The sequence below is a fragment of the Engystomops pustulosus genome, chromosome 4, assembly GCF_040894005.1.
Source record: "Engystomops pustulosus chromosome 4, aEngPut4.maternal, whole genome shotgun sequence".
Classification (NCBI taxonomy): domain Eukaryota; kingdom Metazoa; phylum Chordata; class Amphibia; order Anura; family Leptodactylidae; genus Engystomops; species Engystomops pustulosus.
The window spans coordinates 151,548,582-151,561,574 of NC_092414.1; the positions used below are offsets into that span (position 1 = coordinate 151,548,582).

The 12,993-nt window shown below is 41.8% G+C and overlaps 1 protein-coding gene across 1 annotated transcript in view; it reads right to left on the bottom strand.

Annotated features, from left to right (window-relative positions):
• MINDY2 (MINDY lysine 48 deubiquitinase 2) overlaps nt 1–12,993 on the bottom strand; it is a 50,486-nt gene that overhangs the window by 20,058 nt on the left and 17,435 nt on the right. The window contains exons 3-5 of the mRNA XM_072148113.1: nt 9,220–9,284; nt 2,664–2,822; nt 1,596–1,698 (exon numbers count right to left, since the gene is read on the bottom strand). Coding sequence (XP_072004214.1) covers nt 1,596–1,698; nt 2,664–2,822; nt 9,220–9,284 — 327 coding nt within the window. The remainder of the gene's footprint in view (nt 1–1,595; nt 1,699–2,663; nt 2,823–9,219; nt 9,285–12,993) is intronic.

The window sequence follows — 12,993 nt, forward strand, 5'->3', positions numbered from 1 at the left end:
TAGTTGTACTTGTTCTTTAAAAAGTAGCCGATTTAGAATGTTGTTCAAGATATTGGACTTGATGCCCTGTTAAGTAATGAGTTGTAGAGCGCTGCACCGCACCTTATTTAACCATAGGCAGAGGTCAAACTAACTTTTTAGCTGAGGAGGAACTCTCAGAAATTTTCAGTAATACAAATAAGTAATTCTTAGGCCTATTTAGTGTTAATAGATGAATATTTATACAAGAAAATCATTACAGTCCCCGTTTTATGTGGTTAAAAAGCCAATTCTAGTAATCCTTCATCATGCATTAAAGGGTGGCAACCGATTTTTCATCTCCTCAGAAATTTCTACCTTCAGAGCAGGCTAGGGCTGATGCACCAAAAAACCCAGACCAGGCAAGGGCTAACGCTTGTACAGGCATTATAGTGACCTTTAACCATAGGTGTGATTTTCTCATAGCATCTGGGAAGCCAGGTCCACCCTCCCATAAATTGGTTGTATTCTACTTCACGTACAAGATTGAGATCTGTGGCACTGGACCCTCTTACAGGAACTTGAGAGATGCTGTCCTCACACAAGGATAGGGAAACTCACATACAGTAGTTTACTTCATAAAAAGCGATCATCTAGGAGGGGGAATAAAAAGTCCTATATATTTTTGCCATTGTTCTGGGGATGGGAGGGGAGAGATTTAAGAATCCTTTCCCTTATAAATTTTGATTTCTGCGAGTATACCTACTTTCATTGTCACAATTATTTTCATGCCATATTTTTTACTTTTGCTTGGCAAATACAGTGTAAATCTGAGCATCCCTTTGAAGAGTACTAGTAGTACTAGTGATTTAAAGTGAATCTGTCACCAGGAAAATCATTTTGCAGCTGTTGCCACAGCATAGGCTGTTGTAACCTATCACCAACTAAAAATGTAGTCAAAGGGAAATAAAAGGACACATCCCCACCGGTACATCCAGTTGTCACACTGTATTTCTACATTTCCCTTGGCCTGAGTCCTCCCTATTAAGGGCAGTGTCAGCCTATTGGGTGCCACAGTCAAACCCAAGGGTGTAACTGAAGATACTGCGATCTACTGCAATAACAATAGCAGTAAAGAAAGATCAAAACCAACTTGGTAAAAAAAGAAAGGATAGGTCATGGCTGTAGGACTCTGATATCTTGTCATGAGCGACTGTCCCGGTGCAACTGATGTTTCTATGGAATCAATGTTACATCTAGGGGTCTCTTGGCCCCTAGGCCCAGCCGTGAAGTTGTGCTGATGGTGTACCTGCTACATCATGTGACACTACCACTAAACTTATTTATACTAATAGAGAACAGCAGTGATGGGAGGCTACGCACTGGACCAGAGCTAAGAAATATGTACTTTTGTTATTTAAATAGATCCTGGATGACCTGTTTAGTTTGTACGGCCACCTTAACCCTAACTCTATTGAGAGGCAAATCAGGTTATCTGTAAGTCACTTGTACAGTAAATGAACTTTAGCTTTGTTATATCTGAATGATTTCTTTGCAGCTTAAACTGAGGACAAATGAAAGTCAAATTCCCACTGACATCAGATTGAGCAATAATAAGCTAAAAATCACTCACCCACCTTCACTAACTAGCTCACTGTTCTCTGACTGCTTGCATGAAATAATCTTCTCCACCAGCTGGTTGTAGCTGCAGTTACCCACAGCCGTCACAACCTCAGCAATCTGAGAGATGAAAAACAACAAGGAATCATAATGAGAAAATTGCTGAAGCTACATGAAAAGAGCAGGGATGTGATTTATGTCCGTAGATAAACTTTGATGTGACATTAAATAAAAAAAACTTAAAGGCTGCAAAGAAAACAGGAGCAAATCTGCCGCATTTCAAAGTATCTACGCACGAAAAGACTTATCTTATGAATTCAGAATCATATGGAAAGGAGGAGGGACAGCGTCAGGCTTCTCAGCCACTGCAAGGGCCTTAGTCAAGTCCCTTTGCCTGCCTCAGTTTTTCGCATATGTTACCAACTTTAAAACATCTAGAAACAAGTTTGACTATTATGTAGGTAGGGATAACAATCTTTTCGGTTTAGGAGACTGCTTACTGCTGTCCCACTTTCACTAGTTGATGGGCGGTCGGCAAATATTATTGGGGCATTGGAAACTGCTCAGCCATTGCTGGCACTGCCCTTCACTGTCTACCCCACCAATCAGATTATTATCCCGTATCCTGGGGAGGGGAGTATCATTTCTCTTTTATAGCAATCTGGGCCCACTGGGACTGGCAGTTCATGAATTTCCTTCTCATAAACCTCCTACATTCTAGTAGCACAATCATTCATTTAGGGACATTTGGCATAATTCCAACTATTTCCAGCCTCTTTTACAGACTTTGGGAATCAGTCCCAACACCTTTCTCTATTCTGGAGAGAAAATGAAACTAAGTGAATATAACCATTTCCAAAGCTGCAGGGTAGGCGGATAGAGTCATCTCAGGTGCAGCGGTGATCTCTCACACTACTCATTTAGAAACTAGCAGATACAAAATATTAGACTTAATTTACATGCACATGTATTTTATTGTTCAGATTTGTTTTGTAGCCTAAACATCTTGCTAGCCAAAATATTATTCTTATGCAACAGTAGAATTGATAAAATCAGATAATTGCCAACACTTAGAGAGCACGTACCTCTGGATCCACTAGCCAGCCATGGTATAAGGGTATATCAAGAAGGTCAAAGACTATACATTCGGGTGTGTACTCAAAGACTCTCACTCCAGTGAACTTCACATTGACGTCAAGGCCAGTCTGTAACTTGTGCAGGATCGCCATGGCATCACTCATATTCTGCAACAAAAACTTTTATGTTACATTTTGCAGAATTGCTAGAATATTTTGTATGGACATTTTTCATGCGATCAAAAATCTAATTTTGCAGTCATATGTAGTACATATAAACAACAACAAAAAAAACAACCTGATTTTATCTCAAAAACTCTCATGAGAAACAACTGCAACTTTTTCCAAAAAACAAAACATGTTTTAATAAGAATGGAGAGGGGATTCCCTATAATTCCCAATTTATTCAAAGGAATCAATGGGGCACATTTACTTACCTATCCGATGGAGTTCACAGAAAGTGCATTGTCTGACGATAATGCACTGTGCCGCGATTCACTAAGATCATGCGCCTGATATCCTGCATGTGTTGCTTCCCCGCTCAGGTCAGTCTTTGTGGTGCATGCAAGTGCATTGGCATGCAACACAATTTGAAAGTTAAATTCCGTGCTCAGTCCGAATCAGCCGGACCGTCAGACGGCACTCCCCCCAATCTGTGTTGCATGGAAGCCAGCGCAGCTGCGCCAAAAATGATTGAGTGAGACACAATCCTAGCACAGACACCTGTTAAATACCTGTCCGAGCGGTGCAATCCCGGAAAAAAAGTGCACAGTCCGACGAAAGTTCAGCACGCAACCCTTAGTAAATGAGCCCCAATATACTTTCATTACAGAGACCTGTCAACAATATGATGCATATAGTACATTTAAATAGGGTAAGAACCTCTCTTTAGGTTAAAAAAAAATGCTGTCTTAAAATCAGGGGTGAGCCTTGTGAACCTGTCACCATATTTTTCACAAATACAGCTAGTGACAGGTTCACATGGTACCCTATTTACTAAGTGTGACCCTTCTTGTAACTAAAAATAGTTTCCTTCAATTTCCCATAGAATAAAATTTGTAATCTTACCTGGCATATAGCCGGATCCTGAGCAAGTCAGAGGGGGCATAACCTCCTATCCTCATTAATTTCTACTCCTTGTCATTTAACCAGGGTGATGTCATCTAAGGTGTAACATTTGTAAAAATCTACCCCATGTATGTATCCGATTACATGAAATCATAGCAGCCTCCATGAAGGATGGGGAGTAGTAAAAGTCCATGGAGGCATGCTGGGCCTTCATGTGATTAGATACATACATGAGGTAGATTTTACAAATGTTAGGGTAATGTCATCTAAGGTGTTTACCCACTGACTTGCTCAGGATCTGGCTGTATGCTAGGTAAGATAGCAAAGTTGATTTTATGGTGATGCAAGGAAAACTATTTTTAGCTAAATTGAGGGTGGCATTTAGTTAATAGGGCTCTATGGGAACCTGTCACTAGCTGTATTTGTGAAAACAGGGTGACATGTTCCCAGCACAGAATTGACAGCTCATGGCCAATACATAAGGCCCTACAGCAGCGACATAGTAGATTATTCAGCATCTGACCTGTAATGCATCGACCTACAACCTACTCTGAAGTGCTATATTGTAGAAGGTATTTGGAGATTACCTATTCTGCACCCATTTACAAAGTAAATCACGCTCAATCCAATGGCGACTAGACAGTAGAATCAGCTATTTTTCTATTGTTTTGTGAATCATATTTATTCGTAAAAACTAATAATAATTTAAAAATCAAAGTTGTTAATTTTATTTTTATAACTAGTTAAAAATGATTTGCGAACCAACAGAAAGATTACAATAGGAAATAAAAGAATAGAGAAAAAACACTAGAATGTAAATTTGTACTGGGACTAGCAGTTAAATATAGCTTTGTTCCAGCTGCTTTACTTTGTTCAGCAGTACCTCAGTGTTATAACCAATTCATGTGGAAAAATTAGGTTAATGTGCTCTTTTTATAGGTACTTCTCTGTTGCAGTAATACAAGTGAGCAGCTACTATACAAACAGCCAGAAAAGAACTAAATACACTTAGATGCATAGACATAAAAGAATACACTAGCTAAAGCTATGTGGAGATTATTACATTTGGATTAAGGATTTTTTCCCTTTCTTGTTTTACAAACTATTAAAGAAAGTTTGTTAGCACAACTGCAGATAGTACTAGGTATTGCCCCTGCAGATCTGTGTGACCACACCTTATGGAGTGTTTAGTAGCTGCATCTATTTTCAAAGATTTCTCCAAGTGTACTGGCGGGTGGTTTTAAAACTGTGCACTTAGTTATCTGCAATAGGTAGCTTCATAGCCCCTCCCCTCTCAGCGATTGCTGTACTATTTAACCAGAAGCATGCTACAGACACCATCAATCAGAGTCCTATCCAGCTTTAGCATTGAGAGAACAGGATCCCCTGTAGAACAGGGCCAGTACGTGGCTGTGAAGGAACAGCGCCTGTGCCAGCCTGATCTACTATTACGGTGATGGACCATAGTTTACCAGATTTCAAGTATACCTTCCCATAGGCATAATACTATTTGCAGAAATTAGACAGTGGCCATATACAGCGCACGGTGTTGTAACACGGGGAAAGATAGGACATGTCTATCTTTTCCCTGTGTATGGAGTGGAACGGTGCTGCACACGTGCGCCCATTGCCAGCCTATGGGGGACGTATGTGCGGCCGCAAGCTTGCTGTCGTACATACGTCCCCCTAAAGTCGTATGAATTCAGCCTTAGGGTCCATGCACACATCGAGCGCGCTGGAGAGGAGGAAAAGTGAGCACTGCTCGCTCTTCCCCTCTCCACAGAGAATAGTGGCGCACGGCCGTCATTACGGCCAAACATAGAGCACGCTCTATCTATTTTGCGGCCATGGCACAGTATGGTACGGTATGTTGTGCTCACCATACCCAGTCCTGGTGCCATAGACAACTATGGTGGGCGTATATAAGCCGTTAAATTTGCAGCCGTATATACGTCCCCCATACGTTTAATCAACATGGACCCTTGGACTATTAGCTCTTGTGAGCAGGGACATCACTCCTATTGTTCCATATGACTATGTTTTTACTCTACGTATCATATTATTATAAAGAAATTATTATTATAAGAAATATGAGTATGATAAAAATTCACACACAACCTTCTGAAGGTGTGATCTGAGAAAAGTGCTTGTAGGATGGAAGCAGAATCTTTATGGGCGATGTTACAGTCCTTGTATAGCGTTGGAGTTTATGTCGCTACCAATCATGTAATCCACTTAACATGTACCAAATTCATTTCACCTCAACACAATTTGAGCCATTCTCAGAGGGTAAATATCAAGCACTTCTCATGGGAAGAGCGCCAGTTGTGATCAGACAAGTTCTTATTTCATTCCTTATAGATTTACATTACTGCCTCTTTCTTCCTTCAGGAACTTTTATGAATGCAGTAAGTAAAAAGCAAAACTTCCCCAGTAATGTGCAGCCTCAGTAACATCTTTCAAAGGGTTTGACAGCACAAAGCACCTGATAAAAATTAGAGCTCGGTTATGGCCTATAATAAAGCAAATCTGCAGCAGTGATAAATGCCCCTTCAGGTAGAAGTCTCACAAATTACCCCCCTACAGCACAAAGCAGTGCTGAAAGAAGTAATAACGTACATGCACCATCTTACTGTAAATGAGATGTGAACGTACAAGGAGGAGGACTACAAGGCCAGATGTTCACATCCACCAACCCCAACATTATATTCAAATTAACACATTTACCTGCGTTACATAGAAAGCAGATAGTAGTGCATTTCTTAAACTCTAATACACAGAATATTTGAGACATTTCTTTTTACTCTCCGTGCTGACCACAGACACTGTTTCCTTGGAAGCTAAGTGATCCATGTATATAATACCTTACAGCCGCTGTGCAGGCTTACAGTCACATGTGGTACCCAGAGACCAAGAGTAAGGAGAGTCATGGACGAGCCCTATTCTTATTAATACAGCTTGTGCACATTACTCCCTGGATGTACACAGCGGTCCTGTGCACAACTAACATGCATCCAGATCTCTCTATGCAAGACAAGTAAGCCTGGACAACCCCTTTAAAAGGCAAGTTGCTTAATCTAAGGTTCTTATTAAACCCGGGCAGCCTCAGGGAGTTATATGTAGGGGGTGTCACGGCGAGGACGCCGCTGCCTCGTCACGTGACTTGCAAATGTGCAGGTTAATTTAGCCTACTCAAACTTGCGCTCACCTTTCACTCAGGACACAAATTGAGCATAAATCACACCTCATACAGCTCCAGCACTCCCGATCCGCTGCCACCACTTATTGCATTTATACAGGGACCAATAATTGTCCCACTCTACATCAACTCTTCCTTCTCAGGCAGTCACCTTGTCACACCACTAGACATGCACACTCAGCACTCTAGCAGTCACACAGCTAACCACACTTTACAATGCTATGAGTTCACAGAGCATACAGGGACCAAAATTAAAGTAAAAGCCTTAATTACAAAAAAGGTGTTCAGTGCATCAGAAAGATATTAATAACAAAATAATTACAAAACAAAATGACACACAACACGGCAAAACAGTTATAAAATAACTTCATGATCTCATAAGAAGCTGTCTGGACACTTCAAAAGATGCCAATTGTCATATAGTCCAACAAAGTTAGTAATTGCCCTATAGTTAAACAAATCTTACACCTTGAAGATTAATATTTAATTGACAGGGGGATTGGTGCATTTAGATTTACCTCTATAACCAACACTGAGATTCTTAACATGGGTTCTAAAAGGGACAGAAATAATGTACATGCAGGTATAGAAACACAAATGCCAACCATCAATCCCCATGGTATATAGCCAGCCAACCAGCCCACATGAATATAGCCAGCCAACCAGCCCACATAAATATAGCCAGCCAACCAGCCCCCAGGAATATAGCCAGCCAACCAGCCCCCAGGAATATAGCCAGCCAACCAGCCCCCAGGAATATAGCCAGCCAACCAGCCCCATGGTATATAGCCAGCCATCAATCCCCATGGTATATAGCCAACCATCAATCCCAATGGTATATAGCCAGCCAACCAGCCCCCAGAAATAAAGCCAGCCAACCAGCCCCCAGGAATATAGCCAGCCAACCAGCCCCCAGGAATATAGCCAGCCAACCAGCCCCCAGGAATATAGCCAGCCAACCAGCCCCCAGGAATATAGCCAGCCAACCAGCCCCCAGGAATATAGCCAGCCAACCAGCCCCCAGGAATATAGCCAGCCAACCAGCCCCCAGGAATATAGCCAGCCAACCAGCCCCCAGGAATATAGCCAGCCAACCAGCCCCCAGGAATATAGCCAGCCAACCAGCCCCCAGGAATATAGCCAGCCAACCAGCCCCCAGGAATATAGCCAGCCAACCAGCCCCCAGGAATATAGCCAGCCAACCAGCCCCCAGGAATATAGCCAGCCAACCAGCCCCCAGGAATATAGCCAGCCAACCGGCCCCCAGGAATATAGCCAGCCAATCGGCCCCCAGGAATATAGCCAGCCAACCAGCCCCCAGGAATATAGCCAGCCAATCGGCCCCCAGGAATATAGCCAGACAATCAGCCCCCAGGAATATAGCCAGCCAATCAGCCCTCAGGAATATATCCAGCCAATCAGCCCTCAGGAATATATCCAGCCAATCAGCCCCCAGGAATATAGGCAGCCAACCAGCCCCCAGGAATATAGCCAGCCCCCAGGGATATAGCCAACCAGCCTGTCCCCAGTATATAGCCAGCCCATGGCCCCCAATATATAGCCAGCCAGCCCAACCCCCCCCCACAGTATAAAGCCAGCCAGTCCATAGCCGTGGCTGACATAATAGTGGGTGGGCCAGCAGCAACAGTTCCTGTGCTGGCCGTGCACACCCTATGATGTCACCAGCTACTGACGTGATAGTGTGTGCATGGCCAGTGTGCACCCACTTGCCACTGCCGGAAGAAGAGGACCTGCGGGGGGCATCGGAAAGGTGAGTATTGACTTTTATTTTTTTTACTCTGATTTTGCGTCTTTCAGCACAAAAATGTGCTTGAAAACTAGGCTGATATATAAATAATGGGAGCCAATGGGAGGCGTACAGAACACCATCTGCCACCCTAGTGTTGTGTGAATGGGGCTCCAGGCTCTGTTCACATATCATTTATAGTTTCCCTTTGACATTTTTTGGGTGGATAAATTGCCTCTGCATTCCTATGATAGAAGGCTTTTCCCACCACTCATTGCTATCCATGAAGTTAAAAGGGCTTTATTGTTGGATAAAAGAAGTGCTTCTTCTTCCCATGCATTGCCAGAACTTGTGCACATGACTCTTATTAACCAGATAATATTGGAATCTGCTCAGAAATATTAAATGGAAAAGGAGAAAAGCTGTCTCTCTGCCTGTGAACCAGAACACAGAATAGATGTGATGGGAAGCAGAGCTGCTGGAAAGAACCATTATAACTAACAATTAGGGCTAATCATTATTGATCCAGGAGATAAGATGGAAGCCATTACCTGCTCGTAATTCAGGCGCTGAGCCTCAGAAATCTCTTTTGGTTTTGCTTCCAAAATGTAGTCTCCTAAAAATGAAGGAAAGAACATACTGAACTCATAAAGGATACAACATAGCTGAGAAGCCCAAGTTAACAGAAACAAGAATACATTTTACATCAAAGACCAGCAGAAATATTTAAAACGTTATCCTTGTGCTCAGCTATCACGCTCATGTTTACCTATTACACCTATTAAGTACCAACACAATGCACAGAAGGTACAAGCTGAACATGTTGTGCTCATAGGTGAAGCAGGGAGACAATACCAAGGCAAGTTCTTGCTTTCCTATGCTGGTAATGTAACTGAAGCGCGTTAGAGCTGACATCCAATAATAGCCATATGCACACCATGAGGCAGATCCATCACTAGGCAGGAACTTACTCCAGTTTTTAAACTGATGGCTTTTGCACATAAGATTTATTATAGTAGCTTACACAGATTGATAAATGTAGCCCACGTCTGCAGTTTAAAAAGTTAAAAAAAAAAAAAAAAGTCCCCTGAGCATTAGAGGACTGGAGTGAATATACACCAAAATTTCAGAAAACGTTGCATATCATGTATATGCCTATGACATGTATATTCACATAAGTCTCAAATGAGTTGCCTGAAATGAAAAGTAGAATTCCCCAAAAAAAAGAAGAAAAAAAGAAGTGAAACAGTTGCACATTTGGCACATGCAACACTTTTGAGAGCAAAACTACTTCTAAATAGAGATTTTTGTTTAACTGTATTTTTATTAAGAATAAAAGGTTTTATACATTTTACACGTCGTCATCAGAATTATGTTTTCATTATGAGAAAAAAGGCCAACAGAATGCCTGGGTGTTCAGCCTCAGGTCAATAATCACAAACATCAGCAGTAGACTTTGCATCTGTTCCAGGCTTCATACAAAAAAAAAAAAACTATCTCAAAATCGGAAAAGGGGGCTCTCTTGGAGCCAAGAAGATATAACACACTTAGAAGTATTGGGGAGACACTAGACATAGATACAAGAGGAGGTAAAGGAGAAGGGGAGGTATGGAGATCTCTCTATGAACTATATCTGCACTAGGTCAATCATTTCCTTGGCCCATCGCTCCCAGTAAGTGTCCCAAGGGGCCCAGACCGCGGAGGAAAGGTCTACTTTGTCGTTCATAGTTACAGTCATAGATTCCATGCTCCGGGTCGCTCTCACTTGTCAGGAGGGACCTTTTGGTAGGAGGGTTCGACTTTTTCCAGTGTTGTGCAATCGGACACATGGGCCGGACCAGCTTTGTGGATAACTTAGGTAGGGGTTGTGGTGGAATATTGAGCAAATAGAACAGAGGGGCCAGAGGTATAGAGATTGAGAGCATCTCATGAAGCAGGCCTCTGAGCTCCTCCCAAAACGGTTGAATACGTGTACAGGACCAAAAAATATGTTGTAGAGTACCACCCGCCTCCCCGCAGCGCCATTTGTCCAGGCTCTCATGGAATATCTGATGCAGCTGGGCTGGCGTATGATACCAAAAAAAAAGCAACTTATACTCATTTTCCTTATATACCGTGCATGTCGAAGTTTTAGCTGCATAATGCAATATACGACTCCAGGTCTCCTGCGCAATTGGCACCGGTACTATTTGCTCCCACATATAAGAATGGGAGACCACTGCTGTGGGGTCCGGATGTAGAAGCATTAGATAAATGTCTGAGATGAGCCCTGACGTATGTGTGGCGGTTTTGCAAAGATATTCAAAGGGGGTGGGCTTAGAGACTTTGCATCAAATGGCGGATTTGCAGGTAGTGATATTGGGAAGAGGATGGAATGTCAAATGCGAGGGTGCGAAAGAGAAGAATTGTCCTGGAGACATGGTCCACCACATGTGCAAACCCAAACAAACATTTGGTATGCCACGGTCTAATTGTCGGTCCTGTTATGGTATGGGGCATACGAGGCGTATTAAATAAATATTAGGACATGTAAAAAGCATAGCAATAGGCATCTTACTTTCAGGTACCAGCTCCATCAACTTTTTGGTCCTTTAATAAGTGCTGCTACACGCATTGAGTTTATTAACTTATTACTTATTTATTACTTTATGGTTTTTGGCAAGCTTGCTTACCTGTCTGTCCCCAAGGGTAACCCCTGAAAATACAGTTGGTCACTCTTAAGGAGGGTTGTGAGCAGCTCAATAACCGGGGTGTTCAGCAGCAGGGAGAGAGGGCAGCCCTGGAGAGTTCCCTCACCAAGATGGAAGTAAGGCACTCCTACGGACGTTAGACTGCGGCCACAATAAATAGCCCCACTCCAAGGTCAAGTCTTCTACCCCTGGAAACCCCTTCTAAACATATTAATGAAGGATTACTGACCTGGAATGAAACCAGCCCCTAGGCCCACAACAACCTTATTCAGCCATTGGACCAATACCACAATGTTGTAATAAGATTTTATTTGGACAACGCAGGTTTTCTTTCTTGTGTAGAACAGCTCATATAGCTATAAACTACTGATGCCACTCCTGTACATTTGCCAGCACCCTTGATCTCTGTAATCAAAGTTCACTATACAATGGGAACTTTGTTAGACCTAGTCCTAATGCCATCACTAAAATGCCTTGAATAGTTTTGTTATAGCATCACAGTTTTTAAGCATTAACCATAGTTACAGCCCAAAGTATTAAAATATGACTACTTTTGAACATAAGGAATAAAATGAAGTAACTTGGGTGGACCTTGTACATTAAAGTATTAAAAGCGCTGAGTGGGGGGGGGGATCTACACAGAGGTAACATACAGAATTACAATGATGAAAGCTACCAGAGAAGGAAGGTCCATACAGTATGTGCATGGTGCTAGAATTCAGAATTTATTACAAGGTGACTGGTGTGCAACACATTCTTCATTATAGTAACACCTGGGTGGCTAACAGAACTTGGAGTGCGTCCACCAGTATGTCAGTATGTTCGTTTTACAATGCTTCATCCTGGTGTTCTTTAAGATGATGTTCTTTAAAAAACAGTCGGCCCCCAGAGCTGCCTATAGGCACTGCCTTAAAGATGGCGTCTATGATGTCATCTTAAAGGCACAGTGTCAGCCTATGCATGTGCATAGGCTGACACTGCTAATAGTCTGCAATACATCAGTATTGCAGAGTATTATCATGAACAAGCAATCAGATGATTGCTTGTTCATGTTCCATGGTGGAAACAGTAAAAAAGTGAAAAAAAATCTTATTCAATATAAAATAAAGCAATAAATCAATAAAAATGCCCATAACCCCATAACATATAAGAAAGATATATAACACAAAAAAAAGTCATAACACAAACCCCACATATATAGTATCACCGCATCCGTAACTATCTGTAGAATAAAATTATATCATTATTGAACCCGCACGATGAACGCTGTAAAAAAAAAAAAAAAGATTTTTTTTACCTATTGAATCCCACAACAAATGCAATGCAAAAATGATAGATTTTTCCCACAATATGGTTTTATTTGGCAAATAGTAAAGCAAAAGAAAAAATATTAAAGTCTGGTATCCCCATAATCAACCATAGAATAAAGATAACATATTTATTAGGCTATACAGTGAACACGAAAAAAAAAAAAAGTAAAAAATCCAGTACAGAATTGATGCTTTTCTACTCCTGTCCTCAAAAAAAGTTCCTAAATTTTCAACAATAGGGGAGAGACCAATCCCAAAATGGTAACACTGGAAAAAGCATCTCATCCCGCAAAAAAAAAAAAAAAAAATGCCATCACATGGCCCC